Below are 19,053 nucleotides of genomic sequence, written 5' to 3'. Positions count from 1 at the left end.
GAAGGTTAGCAAGTGCCACAAATTATTACCAGAAGGCATTTCAGAGTTGAGATGATGGGCTCTGGCCATATCCTTGGGAACAAATTTTCACCTCGCAGAACCCACAGCCATATTTGACGTTAGGTGAGTCACTGCTGAGAGATGTGGTGCCAGGCTGCAGTGCCCTTTTCCATGCTGAGTCGTACCTTTTTTTTTTTCACAAATACTCCCGATGGGCTTTCAGTGCAGCAAGATGCATAAATGCAGTAACTGAGCATAGAGAATTAATTCAATTCTTCCTTCTCTGGTGTGATATTTCCAGGTCAGGGAGGAAATATACTGGCATGCAGAAGCTGGTGCCAGTGTCGTGTGTTCTGCAGAGAAAGTTAGAAAAAAAATCAGTACTGTCCAACTGAGCAATGAATTACCGTGGGAGCAGACAACCTACGGGAAAACATAACAAATACAGTTACTTAAATAGTTTATTCATATAAAACAAATTTCGTCTGAGCCAATCCACGCATACTGGTTGCGATTAACATATGTTTCAGGCAGCCTCCTTGTCTTTGTATCTGAAGCCCTGCACAGGAAGCCTAGCTCTTTCTCGCATCTCTCTAGACTGCATTCCTAATGGAGTTGTAAAATGCCTCGTAATCAGCAGGATTTTACTTGTACAAGACAGGAGGGATGAGGCATTTTTTCCAAGGTGTTAATTTATAATTGTCTTTTCACATCACATACACACAGTAGTTTAACGGCGAATAATACCTGCTCGTGACAGTGAACTCTCTTTCTTTCTGCAGGTTTTATTTGGGGAGAAATCAAGGAAATGTGGGATGGTGGATTCAATGAGTACGTACATGACTGGTGGAATCTGATGGACTTTGCAATGAACTCCCTCTACCTTGCAACTATCTCCCTTAAAATTGTTGCCTATGTCAAGGTACAGTAACCTGGGCAAGAGCATTTGTAACTCGTTTCTGAGAACTGCAGTATATGGGATAGAAGCTATCAGACACAAAATTACAGATCAAAGAGAATAGCTGCTTTTCAAGCAATCCAGTTTTGAAAATTCACCTGGAAAGCTTATTAACCTGTGTGGAGAATGATCTTCCTTCCCATCTCTACTCTTTGGTTAATACTGAAGTAGATTTTGTGGGCATTGGGTAGAAGTTTCCCAACTTCTGTGCATTTTGTAGCTACTCAGTTGCCAAAGATATGTTTTGTTTTCCATGTCGACATCTTTCGACAACGCTAAACTTGCATTGAAAGCATGATTTTTAAATAAAAGAGGAAGGAACAACAAGAATAGGGTTATCTGAAAACATCTCCCGCCAAGATTTATAATCTGTAGTCTGTGAGCCCCAACAGATCTGTAGATTACTTACCAGGAGTCTGTGAAAAGCCTACCACGAAAAGCACACCTGTTGGTAGGGGGCTTCCATCTGCTGTAAAGGAGTCAGCTTCTCTTCTTGAATATATAGGTTTAAACTGTAGGCAAGGAGATGACAAAGGAGCACACTGGAGCTTTAGAACTACAGATTCCTCACTGTCATGTTACATTTGTCGTGAGAGTGCACATCAGAGCTCATCCTCAAAAGCACCTTCCACATTTATAAATTTCTGATGCTCCAAGTTAGCATATGCACAAGTTTTGAAGCCAGAGGATGGCCTCAAGCGCTTTCTCTCTGTCTCTGTTTTTCAAAGACACAGACAACACACAAAGGGCCTCCTGCAAAGCTCCTTATGCAGTGGCTGTCTTTGACTTCAGTTGGAGCTGCGTGCTTGGCTGGCATCCATCTCCTGAGCCTGATTCTTTTCTTGATGTGAATCAGCTATAAATTCACTGCAGTTAGTGGAATTACACAGGTGTAAATCAAGGAACTGTAGCCTGCTCCTTAGCCTTATGCACTTCATAGTTCTGCTGTGCTACTGTGTAGGTTTTGCCCAGGCAGAAGGGAACTACTTCTTGTAGCCCAGTCCTAGAAACCAGGATAAGCACATCCCCAAAAGCAACCCTGTGTAGTGTGTTCTCCCCCCCCCGCCAAGTTTGTATGCAGGCAGAGGGGAAAAGAGTGGAAAATTTCACAGAGCTCATTGACTCCAAAATGGGAATGCTCTTACATAAACCCTTCTGCAAGCAGTCCTGCTACGGAGCCTTTTTAAAATCCAGAAGGCTGCATAGTGGTGAGTTGTTTTTTCAAAGGAAAAAGCTTCAAGACAGTTGCTATTCCCTGAACAGGCAGCTCTGTGACAGCATCAAAGCAGAAACAGATTACGACTTTTTTCTCCTAACATTCAGAACCAGTGAGGAAATTAGAGACTTGAAAGGTTGGTCTTTAAACTGTGAGCAATACAGAAAATACTGGAAATTGTAACATTCGTGAACAAATCCTAAAATGTTAACAATCTCTTTCTTTCTCTCTCTCACACACAAATTACTAAAAGAGCCATGCATCCACAGATTTATATGGTCACACACTGAGATTTAAGCTCACAGCCAAACTACACATACAAAGGAAGTACAGCTTTGTTTATATACTTTGCAAGAACCACAGAAACACACAGGCTAACTACAGAGACCTGTACGCCAGCACAAAAAAGAATGCTTACAGGAATATATCCATTTGAGTACAGATCAAACCCATTTGGATTAAACCTGGCTAATCTAAGGTCTGGTCCTGCTAAGGACCAATGTCAGACCATTCCAAGAAGTGCAGAAAATCTTACATAGCAGTAGCTCTGAAACAGCATGCCCCTTCAAGTTCCCTTCTGACCTATGTTGCTTAAAGGTTGCAGTACACTCTGAAACATGAGGATTTAAAACATAATGGTTTCAAATTTTTTTGCAACGTGACTTAGAAAGGTTTTTGTTATTTATAGAACAGCCCAGGGCTGGAAAAGGCTGGTATATATGCCAGTATACCATAGTCTAATGTTTCTTGGAACTTCAAAAGCTTACATGGACATTTAGCTTTCTGCCAAATATCAGAAAAATAAATTGCATACTGACACTAATATTTTCCATCCTTGTTTTTACCTGGAGACTTTTTTCCCCCTGATTTGACTGGTTCCAAGACCTGGCCTCAATATTATCTAGTAACAATGAAATCTTCAGCCCAATTATAGGGCAAAAATACTTTCTTAATCAGTTTTCATTTGCTGCATTGAATTACGTAATGAGGAAGGGTGAACGTAACTGTCTGTTGTAACTTATTTGTACTACTCTGTATACATTTCTGCTCTTTTTCATCTTCTGATGCCTAACCTGAATAACTCCAGCCTTCTCAGCTTCATTAGATACCACTGAAATCTCCGATTTCTCTGTTACCTGTGGTGCTGAGCTGTTCAAAAGTGACTATGGTTTTCCAAGCAAGGATATAGCATCACTTTATAAAGGGCCAAAATATGACCCTAACAAGTTGATTTAAAAATAGATGTGAGATGAAGAAGAGCTTTTTACATTCTCATGTGCTCTCTGCCCTGGCAGAGAGCCCCAGGGCTGCTGTGTCCGGCCAGCACGCAGAAGAGAATCGCAAACAAATGTGCAAATCTGCTCCCTAGGCAGGGGAGGCTGGCTGTTCACAACCACCCACCCCTGCTGTTGGTTATTGGCAAAAAGTTTTAAACATCTGCTTGTTTGTAAACATTTTAAGAGCCGTCTTCAAGTCAAGTTAAGAAAGTCAGGCCTGATGTTCATGGAATAGGCAACGGTTTGGAAATGTCAGAAGCAAGCAGAGGTCGCACTGAAATGCCTTTGTGTCGTGTCTCAGCTCCTTCATACGGAGGAATAGTTGGAAACATCTACTTGCTTTGTCTGCGTCCTTGAAAAAAATGTGAATTAATTTATTGGACCTTCAGATTTATATGTAAAGTCCCTACAAACTCATCTGCCAATGTGATTTTGATACCATTTCCTTTTGAAACATACAAAAAATATGAAGAGTCCTAAACACTCTGGCTACAGTATCAGCGATATAATTCTAAGTGCATTTTTTGCCTTTTTATATATATGTTAAATGAGCAGAAACAAATGCTGAAAGGATAAATTATTCCTTGATGTTAAAATGTCTTTGACTCCTGTCTGCTGTGGCAGTGTAGCTAAGCCTGAGAAGTTACATTTGTATAACCAGCTCTTCCATGTTACCTGCTTGCATCTGGCTCAGATAATGCTTCTGCTTTTACAGTTACATTACAAACCATGTTAATTTTATAATTGAGGCGCTCAAATGTATCCATTATTTTGGCTGTAATTAGGACTTATGCTTTAGGTACTTGCCAAAAATTGCCATGACAAATTAACTAATAAGGAAATTAATACCAAGACAGCATTTTGGTTCTGGGCTGTTGGCACCTTTTTGAGATTACATGGGAGGGAAAGCATCCACTTGCGGTGTTCCATCCTTCATTGCTTTCCTTATTCCCTTCCTTCATTCTCATTCTCATGGAGCTACACTGAACAGATGTATTCTCAGTCTTCCTGGAATTAGCAGTGTTTTGAAGGTGCAGTAATATTTAGGGGGGGAAAAGAAAAAAAAAAAAAAGATAATTGGACATGACCTGAACCTTCTATGGGGCAGTCCGAACCCTTTTGAGTGTTTAAAGAGAAGGAGATCACATGTGAACCCAAGGACCTGAATTATCCACAGTGAATTCGAAATTCAGAAGGCCTGTTATCTAAATTCAAGCTAAGTACAACTCACATACCAGAAACTAAGTCCCACTAAGCTATTTGTACTGGAGGGTCTAAATCTGTCAGAAGTTCATAAGAAGGCTTCATTAAACCTAAGTCTCTGCCCTGATCAACTCAGCTTCGGTCCTGGTTCCTGAATTCAGTGACTCCTGAACTGACACTTGGCAGTTGAAAAGCCCTTCTTGTGTCGCCAGTACCTGGTTAGCATTTATTTACATATCAAGCATTAGTATTAGCAGGTGTGAGTGTTTAAGTTATCTCAAAATCATGACAAGATAATTCACTTTTATACCCTTGTTTTTTCTTTCAGTATAACGGCTCTCGTCCAAGGGAGGAATGGGAAATGTGGCACCCCACTCTCATTGCAGAAGCCCTCTTTGCAATATCCAACATTTTAAGTTCCTTGCGTCTCATATCCCTGTTTACAGCAAATTCACACCTGGGACCCTTGCAGATTTCTCTGGGACGCATGCTGCTAGACATCCTTAAATTCCTTTTTATCTACTGTCTGGTGCTTCTGGCTTTCGCCAATGGACTGAACCAGCTTTATTTTTATTATGAGACCAGTGCCTCGGAGGAACCCAACAACTGCAAGGGGATCCGATGTGAGAAACAGAACAATGCCTTCTCCACGTAAGATGTTCTTTCCTTTATGATTTTCAGGGTGACTTGCTCTGTCTCCTCTCTTACCTGCCTTTGCGTGTTGTCTATCATTGTGCCGAAAGTGTCTTTATTTATTCATTTGCAAATATCAGGTGAGCTGCTCAACTGTGCAGGAAAAGTGTGAGTTAACTGGGGCAGAGAATTCTGCTGAGCTTTGCTGTCACACAAGGGCTTTTAGGGCTGGAAGTGAGAGACAATCATTTTTGTTCTGGACCAAAAAGTCTTTCTACGTGATCCTGCAACTGAAATTTTATGATGGCTACATACAGTTTGAGGATATTTGAGAACAAAGGTATCCTGTTGTAGTATTTGTTTTGTTTTATTCTGGAGGAAAGGGGGGGAAAGCTAAACAAAATGTAGAAAACAAGGGATAAACATGAAAAAAACTGTATTAATAAATAACATGACAGAGCAACAACAGTCTCACCTAGGCCATTTTTACACACATGAGGTTACAGGCTTCTCTGATTCTCTCGCAGTGGGGTGAGACTAAAATCACATCAAAATCCATTTTGCTGGAAATGCTGGTACTTTACTGAGAGGTTGGCATGGAAATCGCTGTGCTGACAGCTGGCAGGGCTGAAAGACAAAGCACATGCTGAAAAATAACATGAATTGTCTTTCTGATCTATTTGTTTTAATTACTAATAGTGGAAATAATTATAATAATCAGCCCCCATCTGATTGTTCTTGCTGGTTGCACAGTACTTAAAACACAAAGGGAAGAGAAATAAATAAAGCACCGTCTAGAAAAGGGCCTACGCCCTGCAAGCAAGCAAAACAAAACTGTTGTCCACCACGTCAGGCAAAATTAAATACAACTTAGGATAATGCCCAGTAATTCTCCACCCTTCGTCAGCTGAAGGCTGGAGGTTAAAAAAGGATTCGTGTCATTTTTGCACTGTTATCAAAAGCAAATGACGGTTGACGCCACGTTGGAAGAGGGAAGGCTCCAACATTGTCTCTGTCATTGACCCTCCTTACAAGAAGGGGGAGATTTTCCTGGGATAAAGTCCAGCCTTAGAAGAGCCTCATAACCAGAGTCCTGGTAGACCGTACGTGCTGCTGTTTTCATTGCAGAGCAGGAACACCATCGGCTTGATTAATTTTCTCATTAAACTCATCTATATCTGGAGGAAGTGAATGGAACTGCACTGTGCTAATGCAAAACAGAATTAAAGACTCCAGTCTTTTTTCTGTTTTAATTGTTTGGAATGCCCCAGAAATGTGTTGTGCTGCCCTTGTGAAGGAATTAAATAGCAAATGCTATTCCTTGATCTACGTTCATATTGATGGAGCAGCCAGAGGGAGAAATGTTTGGCAAGCACACTGTTTGTTAAGTGGCAACTTCTAGCTCGGGAAGGGTCAAAACCACAAAGTTCAGGACTGGAGTGTGCCTTTCCCTGGAGCAGTACTGAACAGATGTATTCCAGTTCCGTGTTCTGGTTCGGACCTGTCTCCACTGCAAACCAGTTGTTTTACAGATTTCACTGTTGACAGATTAGTGGAGCAAGTAAAAACAAGATTTGACTAAAGAAAAAGATCAGCAGGAGGAAAAAAAGAAAAAAAAAAAAAAAAAAAACACAACATCAACGAGAAAGATTCTCAAGTAAGTAAGAAGGCACAACATCTTGAGAACTAGAAATGATACAGAACCACTTAACAGAAAGTGTGTGGATCAGCTTAAATACAAACCACAATTTCTCCCACCCTAACATGCAGTTTGAGCCCCCCTGCCAAGGAGAATGTGGCACAGGAAGGAAATTGAGGGGGCTCAGCCTTTATGACAGAGGTTTGTTTAAAACAAAATCGCAGTGGGAGGGGATCCATTAGGACTGAGGTCTCCTGGCAGGGGACAGAATGCTCTGCAGTTACTTTTTTGTTTGAGCCTTGCTTAAGAAATTTATTTAACATGTTCTTAAAAGTTTAAATAGTCGTTATTAACACCCCCAGTACAAGCTGACATTTGGCCCTTGAGCAGACGCACAGCATGGGTGAATGGCTAAGAACGAGCAACCTGCAAAACAGAAAATTACATCGTTGGGCTGGGGAGAGCAAGCATGACTGGAGTGAATTCAAATCAGAGCTGGTGTTAGCTCAACTTTGCTCGTAGTTCATCCCTAATGGAAGAATAAATGTGAAAAGCTTTCAATCAGTCCCCTTTGATTCCTACCAGCATTTCTAGGCAGACACACAATAAGATCTAATTTTGTAAGGGAAGGGAAAGCAGGACACTGTTCGTGTTTGTGCAGCTTGTTTAAAATGTGACGTCTATTTACTGGTGCATTATTTCCTATTACTCCCAAAGGAAGGGTTTCATATTTTTTTTGGTGAGGAAATTTTCTGCGTCGCAAACACAGATCACGGAAAAGTAATATTCCTTTGTGACAGCAATGAGGTGAAGACATGAATAATTTAAGTTTTTATGGTGTGGCTTAAGCATTCCTGAGAAAGAAGCATGTCTCCTGCTTAGGCAGGCAGTTTGAAAGTACGTTTAGCACTGTGGTTCTGGCAACTGCAGAAGGGAGAAGAGAGAGAGGAAGAGGAGGAAGGGGAGGAAGAAACCACTTGCACCTTGCTGTCTGCAGAGAGCTCATGGGAGAGTTGGGCTGGCAGCTGGGCTGAGCCCCACCTGAACACTGAAAAAAGATCGTAGCTCTTGCCTGTCATTAAACAAGGAGGAAAGACTTAAGTCTTTCTGCAAAGCTGCAGAAACCATTTGCTGTCTTTCTCAGCTGTGACTACATGCCCAGATGTTAATATATGGCCTTAATCTGGGCACAGTTACACTCCTGGTTGTAAAACTGGGAGTTCAAGGCAATGCACTGAGCACTTCTGAGACTGATTTCAGTTTCATGTAAGCATGACACGGACATCCATTTCTCCTGAGCCTACACCTTAATCAGTACTTCCACCATTAATAGTTAAAATAAGTTAAAAGATAGCAAGCACTCCGCTATTTTTAATAGCAGAATGCTTAGCATTCTTTGCTTAATCCTTATTTTACCATTACCTCACTTATTTAATAACTCTAACAACCTGACTTCTGGGAGAAAGGATTTTTGCTTTAGAGCCTTCATAATTTTGGCCAGTGAAAAATGATGTCCAGAAAACACAAAGAAACTAAATCCCCATATAAAGCATGGGGCTATGTGTGGAACGGATGCCTGGAGAAGCCAGGAGAACAGATTCTTGGTATGTTAAGTAAAGTATCCGAATTTATTTTTATTGATTTTTCTAGTAAGAGCATTTGAAAATATCTACTGACCCCAGGCCAAAATGGAAACTCTTAAACAGGCATATAAATGTCATTTTTTGATGATATAAATGCCATATTTTGGAAAGCCAAAACAAAGATGCCCAAATAGAGCAATTATTTAGATTGCTGATTATGTATTTGACGTGATTACAAAAGGTCACTTGTCTCTGGCTGAAGCAAACAGAGACCTGGGATGATCTCATCAGCTGTAAAGCACAGGGGGGTCAGGTCTAGTTCATCTCTGGATGGAAGACTTCAAAAGAAGAAAACCTCTCAGGCTGAATTAATGCGATGACTCCCTTTCATCTGAGTCATTACTGATCAATTGTTGCGGCATGATACTGAGGGCACTGCTCTGCGGTGGGTGGGAGCTGGGCACAAACCAGAGCAGCATTTTCAGCCACGTGCAGTGCTACCAGGCAGAGTGTTAGCAAGCTGGCCTGGCTCACTTGCAGTCCGAGTAATCGCAAGCTGTGAGCCTACATCAGTGCAGAAGGTTCAAGAGGCTGTGATTCCTCGCATCTCCTCCCTCGTGGTGCCTTCTCGTGGCACAAAATTTGGTCGTGCTGTACTCGAGCATGGGCTCCGTGAGCATTTAGTGTGCAGACATGTTAATGATGCAGGCACTGGCTAAACAGGAGAGGTCGTATCTCTACGTAACAGCAGTGTCACTCCGTGCCTGTTTTAATTAGAGGGAATATACCGGGGTTCTTTGCAAGGGTGAACACTGGGAAAGGGAATGTCTTTTTTTTTTCACATCACTTAGGCTCGTTGCATCTCACGAGCATGTGATTCTCAGCCAGGTAGTGGATGTTGGTGATGTGATGCAACTCTTCCAATGGGTCACTGTAGCTGGAGTGCAGACTGCCTCCCGGGGAGAGTAAATGGCTGTGCTGAGCAGCTGCTCCGTGGCATCCCAGGCTCCCGATGTTGATCCATTCCCACCCAATTGCTCCCAGTGCTGGAGTGCTTCCAGTGCCACCCACAGAGCTCTCATGTGGGGTGACACCCAACCTCAGTGAATCCAGAGCTCCTAAAGGCATTGATTTCCATCTCCCAGAGCCAAGTAAAAATCTGTGTTTATTTTTCCTTCAGACTTTTCGAGACCCTCCAGTCACTCTTCTGGTCTGTGTTCGGTCTGCTGAATCTCTACGTCACCAACGTGAAAGCCAGACATGAGTTCACAGAATTCGTTGGAGCCACTATGTTTGGAACCTACAATGTCATCTCTCTCGTCGTGCTGCTGAACATGCTCATAGCCATGATGAACAACTCCTACCAGCTCATTGCTGTAAGTTATCTTATTCTCTATCTTTTCACGTTCGTTTTTCCCCGACATGCCTCATCCGTTTGCCTTGTAGCAAGTGCGTGTCTTCTGGGACGCTGGAGACTGCTGCCCCCACTTTTTGACAGCAGATAGTTGGGATTTCTACTCACTAGCTTGAATCATGCTTGTGGAGGAGGTTTTGCTCTGTTGTAATGTTTCATATCTGGAAAAAGCTTATTACCTCTGAATTGCTCTTGTCTTCTCCTGTAGACTACCTGTACTGATCACTTTGTCATTAGCAGCTGATGTGCTATGTAGCAGAGAGGGCATATAAAGGGAAGCCTTTCCGCTTCATTTTAGCCCATTTGTTTTTAACTTGCATATTTTTTTGTATATTTTTCCCTCTCTCCTATTACTGCTTTCTCATTTGAAACTGTGTGTATCGGGCACCCAATCTGCGATTTCTTATTCCATACTCTTCCCACTGAAATTAGATCATTTCCATCTGGAACTGCAACCAGTCTCCTGGCAGCTGACTCCCTAAACCTGTAATCTGAGATTCCTGGGTAGCCTCAGTGCAGGATGAATCTGAGCTGAGGAAGCTCCAGGCTGCCAGTTGGCTGTAGAGCCAGTTTCAAACTTAACTTTATCTTCATAAAAATGTTCAGAACTGGTCTCTCTACTGTAATCTCATTCCATGTGCCTAAAAGCCAATCTGTACATTTATAATTACATTTGTCAACAGATTGAAAACTAAAGCAGCATGGCTCTGCATTTTAAGGGTCTTTAGGTAAACTACTCAGAAACAGTACGGAACAAAGCTCAATTCTGTGTGCAGAGCACTTAAGGTGAACCACTGGGCACTTTCTAGAGAAGAGCTGATAAAAAGTGACATCAACTATGAACAGAAACAGGAGTTATGAAGTCATTCGTGTCCTCAGCTGGTCACTCAGAAGTACAGGCAGAGCAGAGACTTCCTGCTCTGCATTGTATGACTGCTGGATTTACTCTAGAGGAGTAAAGAGGTAGAGGAGAAATCCATCTTTTTCTCAAAACAGAGAAAAAGAACCTGCAGCAGCTCTGCTACTGCTTCTATTCCCAACTTCCCAGGGAAGTGTATGGGTGAACTCTTTTGCTGGCTGAAGCACACAGAGTAGACTATTGAGTTGTCTGCTTGAATGGCTTCCACAACTGCTGTTGATTACCTGCTGATTCACGCGGCTCCTAAATTCAGTTACCTAGTCAAACTGAGCAGAAACCCAGCCAAATCGGTGATACTTTAGAACATCTGATCTTTATCATGTTAAAACGTATGAGAAAAAGTGGACCGCTGACCTTCCAAAGGAGCAGGAAAGCAGCTTATCGCAAAGGCATCACTCCTTTATCAGTTTGTTTCAATGCTTTAAGTGCTTTCTCTTTGTTCACTGCTACTCCTCACATTCCAGGGAGACTGGGATGAGGGGCAGAAAACAAAGCTGTTCTCTTTAGACATTTTCTCCCAGTCCCCTTGCTTTATTGTCATCAAACAGGCTTGTCACTGACACAAAGCCCAAATTTAAGACTAGCTGAAGAATGGCAGTATTTGTTATTCACTGGGATATAAACCACTCATCCTTCTTTTCTCAGAATAATTTGAGTGCTACAATGACACATCAGAAACAATCCCACATCTTAGAGAGACCCATCATAAAAATTAACTGAAGTGAATGGTCCAGAGCATGGAAGTCTGTTTTTTTGGAAGTTTTTGTATACCCAGCATTTGGGAGTAGTGAATTCCTTCCTTGGAAAGTACTGCTTAGGAGAGACCTGGAGGTAAAGGGCTGGAATCACCAGGCATAGCCTAGGCATAGCAAGCAACTCGGCGTCCAGCATGAGGTGAGGCCCCTGCTCAGAGTAACAACAATGAAAATGCTCTGGGGTACTTCTTTGTCACTTAAACTGTCATATGGCAATTACTACTGAGAGCAGTGACATTTCTTAGGAGGACAAGACACAGTCACTTCCAGCCTCAGCTGGGGCACTGCGTGCTGCTTTATTTTTTGAAGCTAACATTTCTGCATGCTCATAACATTCCCCCAGGGACAGGTTTTCTTCATGTGTCTTCTAAGGGCAAACATCAATTAATTTCTTCCCTGAAGAAAATAACTCATTAATAAATGTTGAGCTTTACAACTGTGGGTCAATTTTTTAACCTCCTGTAATCAGCTCTTCCCCTTCTGAATCACAGTAGACAGGCTGCTGAACAGGGCATTTCCTCCTCCTGATGTTTATATTACATCGAATACACAACAAATGACAGCATCCCACCAAGGAGGGAGGAGGAGAAAGGGCAAGACACCCTTGGAGTGGGGTCGTCTTCTCAAATACAGCAGTAGAAAATCTTTTGCCTTGTGCAGGACTACAGAGAAATAAAATGAGCTAAACATCAGGAATGACAGCACACCATTGCTTGTTGATTTCCCAGCAGCTGAGTGGTAAGAACATCTTCATTAATTCAACTTGCTAATGAGCCAGTGGCACCGCTGCAATGCAAGTGTTCTTTCTCCCCTCTTTTCTTCCATCTCTCACTTTATAGCCATTTTGTCACCGACACAAAGCCTTCAGGCTCGCTGTTCTCTATTGTCTCATATGCACACGAATTTTCTGCTGTGAAGTCAGAGGATGGAGAAGGCAAGCTGTTCCTACCCTTGGTCACGTTTCCCCTGTATGGGATTTGGGCTCTGTAGTTCGTTAAGTACCACAAGCACACGGTATGAAACCACTGCGTATCTGTGGAAGGCAGAGCAAGGCAAGCAAAGAGTAAAACATGCACAGAGCTTTGAGGGATTCTTGACTCACCGAAGAATTTTTCTGAAATAATTTTGTTGTGTGGTTTTTGTTTAGTTGGTATTTTTTGTCACTATGCTATTTCAGACTTCAATACACATATTTTATAGGGGTACCCTGAAGCCATTTCGATACTGATTTTTTTCATGCTAGACCATTGTCAGTAGCAGATTATGGGAGACACTATGTTTTACTGAAAATGCAAACAAAATCCAAAGGCACAATGAAATGTCCACGCATTGTGGGCTGTTTCAATTTGGGAAGATCAGAATGTTCTATACAAGCAGCACAGAATGCAATTGGATGTTATGCACTGCTGGGTCTCTCATCTAAATACCTTCCCAGACGTGACAGAAATACCATCCCCTGATGAATGCAAGAGGAATGTGTCATGATGACAAGAGGAAGGACAATGGGACTTATCTGAGAGTGGCCAGGTGGCTCCATCACTCACAAGTAGGATAAAGTAACAGAGTGGGTAATGAGCACATTTTATGTGATAGGCTGTTTCTTATAGGACTGCCACTTGGCTGTGTCTGAAGTTGTACAATCCTCCTGCCAGTCTTTTTTTTTTTTTTTTAAAGGTGCTGTTTTGTCAAATCACTGTGACAGTGGGTATTGTGACACCCAAGCACGCATGTCTTCTAGGTCCCGAAGGTGCAGGTGCAGTTTGGTGTTCTGTGGTGCAAGTGCATTTTGCAGGAAACTAGCACTCGATCTGTATTTTCTGAAAGCATGTTCCTCATGGACACATTCACCAGAGTCTGGAAAGCCACAAGGGAATTACTCACTGGGACTGTATAAACAGTTCTGACGTGCAGCTGCAGGAGCAAGGGAAACAAGATCAATAGAAGAGGAGCTAAGGCTCCTTCAGGAGGGAAACCGTAGAGCTGTGATTTGGATTCCAGGTGGGTTAGAGCAACAAGTGGCACACAACAGCACTGCAGCACCAGGCATCCCACTGACATTAGGGAGAGCTGTAAGCCCTTGCAGCTTCCAGAAGTTTTAGGGAAGAACAAAGATGCTTAATGCCTTGGGAATAGCACCACACCAAAACAGGTCTGGGAAAAATTACCCTTAACTACTGCTACCGTGCAAGAAAGTGGTGTTACTTCTGCATGCCTAATTTTTTCCAGTGCATCTCTGAAGGTAGTGTGTGACCAACCTGAGAGCTACCAGTGCTGATATTGAAGAAATGAGAACTTTGGACACTAAGCAAGGAGTGCAGGTTTAAATGATAGAATGAAACAGAGTGAATTAGCACATGTTGTGGAGAAGAAGAATGAAAAAAAAATAAATATGGTGTATAGCAAAACAAAAGCTGTATAGTAAACAGAAACAGTTGGTATGTACAGCTAAAAATAAGCGATCACTTTCAGGAAATTGACTTCCAGTGTAGGGGTGCTGTACATGGAATTGTCTTCATTTTTTTTCAGAGTAGAGAGCTTAAAAATGAAAACACAGAAGAGTCTAAAAAACCATCCAATTCCCTGTTCCATTGTTTCCAGCCTGACTTTGGATTTCCCCCAGGAGGGAGTATCAAGCTTTTATTGATCTACAATGAAAAATAAATTCCTCTGGTTCTCTACACCAGCTGAAGGCCTTCACCACCATGGCAGTAACTGGTAGCCAGTTTACTTCATGACTGCTGCAGAAATTCCCTTCCTCACTGTGATCTGTGATCCTTTGGGCTGTCCAAAACTATTGCACCTCCTCTGCTGACGTGAACTGCACAATGACTACTTGGTGTTTTTGCTAAGGAAGAATTTGACAAATCACAAAATGTTAATTCAAGATGCAGAGCTGGACAGTCCCTGCACATGGCAAGGTTTGGGACAGTGGATTGTCCCCCTGTAGAGGTGAGGCCAGCTCCAAAGCCCAGACTAATATCCAGGCTCTGCTAAAGCATCAGGAAGTGTTTGTCTCACAAGAGCCATTCAAGAACCATTAATTCGAATTTCTTAGGAGAAATTGAGATGTGCTTGGTTTTGAACTCTGTCACAGAGCAGGAAATGAAATTATGTGCTTGTTGTCAATATGAGCTGGGATTAATAATTCATCTTGAAGCTTTTTACAGAGTAACAAAGCAACTAGGCTCTAGAAAGGGAGTTAAATGACTCTCCTTTGGTTTGCCAGCTGAATGAAGTATTGGCATTTGTTCCCCGGTTTTATGGTCCTCAGGTGCTCCAGCTGGCTGCTGCACACATGCTGCTGTCACTGCTCACGTACAGACCCCATGTCCTGGGTGCAGGTAGTATGCTCAAGCCCTTCCTTCAATCTGGTGTAACCACAGTCATCCAAATCTCAGTTACCACGCTCTCAAAATTCACCCATCTCATCAGGGACAATTAATTAAATCACAAATCCTCCTGAACTGTCGCAGTGCCTTCTGTGACCTCTGGACAGGCAGATTTCCATCGCTCTCCAGTTCCCTCCTTGGGAGCTCAACGTGGCTTTTGAGGAGTGGGATTGATGCCCAAGGCAGGGTGCTGTCTCTGGAATTGATGACGGGGTGCGGAAGACTCCCGGCAGATTTCTGTTTGAAAAGCAGGGAAATAGATCTCAGCAATGATGTGCTGCGATACTGCCATACAACGAGAGGCCAGTGTGTGGAATTAGCCCCGGAGCCTCGCTGTAGACTGGCAGGCAGCTTAATTGCTTTTTGTTAGCAAGTTGAAGTATTCATTTGAAGGTGTAGAACTGTTTGTCTTTTTGCTGGCTTTGGCCTAATTACATATAACCCATGGACTTGAATCAAGTTGTTAATATTCATCTGGTGTTTGCAGAGCCTCTAAATGGGAGCACTCTCTATGCTCTGACTTCATCTTCTGCATCTTCCTTCTGTTAGAGCAGACAAAGCTAATTTGCCATCCTAGGGCCCGATCCTTGCAAGCCCTTGCTCATGTAAGTATTGTCAGCAGGATCAGAAAGATAAAGCTTTCTGGTGTTTTTAATCTTTTTTTTTTTAATTTTAATTTAATGTATTTATCTGACCCCGTGTGCTGCCAGGGCCAAACCACCTGGGCGTTATTCAGAGGAGTGGAAACATGACATTTAAGTAAAGACCAAGATCTTCAGATTTTGGGGTGACCCCAGGCTGATTTAGAATATTATAGGGAATTTGCTGGCCCTGGCGTGGCTGGGTTTTGTTTCCCCTGATGTACCACGCCGGTGCCCCACATGACAGGTCAATAACTCTCTGCCCATTACGTCGAAGCAGCGCAGTGAGGTTCGCTCCTGCTACATGATAGAAGCCGAAGTATCCAGATGGACCCACACAGGTTGCAGCCCCCTGCACTAGCCCATCTTTTATTTAGACCTGACAAGCTCAATTAGCATTATCTCGTGCTTCTGCATCAAGGGGACTTCTGTTAAGACGGCAGAGGAAAAGGAAAGAAGCAGAAGAAAAAGGAAAAATGTTTTTGAGGAAAAAGCAGTCAAAAGAGAAAAGGGATTTGTCTGTGAACTGTCACCTGATGGTAAGCAATGGGAACAGCTATATTGAGACTCCCCTGAAATATGACTTCTTAGATTCTAGTCACAGAAATCACAGACTCATCTAGGTTGGAAGAGACCTCAAAATCACCGAGTCCAACCTCTGACCTAACGCTAACAGTCCCCACTAAACCATATCCCTAAGCTCTACATCTAAACGTCTTTTGAAGACCTCCAGGGATGGTGACTCCACCACTTCCCTGGGCAGCCTGTTCCAATGCCTCACAACCCTTTCAGTAAAGAAATTCTTCCTAACATCTAGCCTAAACCTCCCCTGGCGCAACTTTAGCCCATTCCCCCTCGTCCTGTCACCAGGCCCGTGGGAGAACAGGCCAACCCCCACCTCACTACAGCCTCCTTTAAGGTACCTGCAGAGAGCGCCCCTGAGCCTCCTCTTCTCCAGGCTGAACAAGCCCAGCTCCCTCAGCCGCTCCTTGTAGGACTGCCTGTAGCACTGCTTGGGGTTGTTGCGCCCCAGGTGCAGGACCCGGCACTTGGCCTTGTTGAACTTCATGCAGTTGGCCTCAGCCCATAGGTGCAGCCTATCCAGATCCTCCTGCAGAGCCTTCCTACCCTCGAGCAGATCGACACACGCACCTAGCTTGGTGTCATCTGCAAACTTACTGAGGGTGCACTCAATGCCCTCATCCAGATCATCGATGAAGATATTAAAGAGGACCGGCCCCAGCACCGAGCCCTGGGGGACGCCACTAGCCTCCAGCTGAATTTAACTCCTTTCACCACCACTCTTTGGGCCCAGCTACCCAGCCAGTTTCTAACCCATTGAAGTGCGATGTTAGCACCGCATGGATTTCATCTTTAGCACGCAGCAATATAGCAAGTAAGTTCACGCTAATTATGTAGGTGAAACAGGATACATACAACTCCATCCAATTAAACAGAAAGATGTTTAAGAACCTGGGTGCTGTGCTGCAGTCACAGTGTTGTCTGGTGCAGCTCCCCACAGCTCCTCAGCTGCACACCCAGTGCCAGAATCTGGGGGAGAAATAAGGACTTCATCTCTTAAATCAGTGCTCTGTGCACGGCTCGAGATTCAGTTACAGGACTTGAGCAATCTCATACCTTCATAATGGTTTCCTTTCTTTTGCCTCAAGGATATGTTTAAACAACCAGAATATTTAGCTACAATTTTTCATTTTTGAGCAATTTTTCAAGTTTTGGCAGCTCAGCTCGTGCGCTGCATTTAAGTGACTGTGCAAGCAGGCTGCTGTCTGGAGGCGTCAGACACCGGCTTCTCCCACCGGTGCTGCGACCTTTACAGCCTCAAGAACAGACACAGTCCATCTCCACTCCTCTGCTGAGGGTGGGCAGTTCACAACCAATGATAAAAGCAAAAAATACCTGAACAGCTGTGTGTGGTTTCACTGATTAACTATAAGAGTTTGGGAATTATTATTTTATTCTTCATGTTACTTAAGGAAGGATTATAAAGGCTACACATATATTTATATAAAGAGGTTGTAAAGTTTAACAAGATACCAAGCCTTGATCCCGGGCAACTCCTGCAGCACGTGAAAACAGCTCCCAAGGTCAGACCAGTGATGAATTTACTGTTGTCGCTGCCTTTCTGGCCAGCTGGATGTGGCCAGATATCCTGGGACACATTTGTATAGCAGAGGAGCCAGTAGCAAAGAACATAAAACGTACTTTGTGAATATTCATAATCAGAGCTCGGATCTGAAAGTTAGACACAAGTGCCCTTATCTAAATAACACGTTAAATAAACTGCTAGAGCTGTAAATACCTTTGGGAATGACTGACATCGCGTTTCCTGGTTGAAATCACACCCTCTTAATGGCACAGGCTGGATCCTGAGATCTGAAACTCACAGGTGGACCGTAACTGGGCTTTTGCTTCTTGGGACTACTTTCTCTAAAAAAGAAAAAAAAAAAAAAAAGGAAAAAAAAATAATAATGAAGACAGCTACAGAGAAGTATGCGATTCTCCTTGACAGTTGGCTCTCACCAGTCTAGCAATAAAATTTAAGACATTTCTTCATCCTTGGAAGACTCCAATCCCAGGTTGCTCTGCTATGCAGAAAAAATAAGCTGTGATATTGTGGAAATAGCACGAGTAGAAATCAGGCTTTCTAATTTGCCACAGCACTAAGAGTCACCAGTGCTCAAACACTGGGGGTTAGACATCCTTTTTTAGCCCCCCATTTCTCCATGGGCATGTGTGAATTACTTGATTGTGACCTGGCTGGAGGTCGTTAACATTATCAGCACAGATATCCGCCTTATCTCTCTGACTGCCAGCTTGAAAAGAGGCTCTTATCAGCTGGAGATAAGGGAGAGAGGATGGATGGCAGGAAGAACAAAGCCTTGGTGATATCTCTCTCATTGTTTCTTCTTGCTGAGTTTTTTTCTTAGAGCACTATTTGTCTACACGACCTTCATACAGCTCTGATTTATTTGACTGTTAAAATAAAAACTGAACTTTGCTGGAATATGACTGAAGAACAAAAAGGCGTCAATTCACATCATTTACCGACGCTAAAAGCAGCACAAGGCGCAGCTCCCTGCGTTTCCCCAGATCCGATATTCCCTGGCCTTCTCATTAGCCATCGCTGTTCCCATCCAATGCGCTGGTGGGAGATGAAAGGTAATTGATATCTATAACCTACATGCGAGGTGGAATGGTGTGCGCTGCCAGCTGCAATAACAATGGTAATTATGAGATCTTCTGAGGGCCTTGCTGCCTCCTGAATTTTACCAGATAAGGCTTGCTCTTATCTGAAACCAAGCCTGTACCTGTATCCTGGCCCAAGACTTCATTTTTCTCGTACCCCAGAGTCAGCATTTATGTGCATTTCTTTGAGACCTGCACGTTTCATGAACACACTTTTCC

At 43.1% G+C, this 19,053-nt stretch overlaps 1 protein-coding gene and 1 long non-coding RNA gene across 2 annotated transcripts in view; one reads left to right on the top strand and one right to left on the bottom strand.

Annotated features, from left to right (window-relative positions):
• TRPC5 (transient receptor potential cation channel subfamily C member 5) overlaps nucleotides 1-19,053 on the top strand; it is a 95,808-nt gene that overhangs the window by 61,192 nt on the left and 15,563 nt on the right. Inside the window, exons 5-7 of the mRNA XM_068697071.1 lie at nucleotides 783-922; nucleotides 4,983-5,305; nucleotides 9,690-9,885. Of these exons, the coding sequence (XP_068553172.1) occupies nucleotides 783-922; nucleotides 4,983-5,305; nucleotides 9,690-9,885 (659 nt within the window). The remainder of the gene's footprint in view (nucleotides 1-782; nucleotides 923-4,982; nucleotides 5,306-9,689; nucleotides 9,886-19,053) is intronic.
• Nucleotides 13,472-18,439, bottom strand: LOC137863702 (uncharacterized). Its single transcript, XR_011101051.1, has 3 exons — nucleotides 18,169-18,439; nucleotides 17,948-18,075; nucleotides 13,472-15,223 (listed from the first exon to the last, which is right to left on the bottom strand). It is a non-coding gene; the product is annotated as an uncharacterized lncRNA (long non-coding RNA).

This window comes from Anas acuta, chromosome 13 (genome assembly GCF_963932015.1).
Source record: "Anas acuta chromosome 13, bAnaAcu1.1, whole genome shotgun sequence".
NCBI lineage: Eukaryota > Metazoa > Chordata > Aves > Anseriformes > Anatidae > Anas > Anas acuta.
This window is presented reverse-complemented; position numbering and strand designations above follow the sequence as displayed.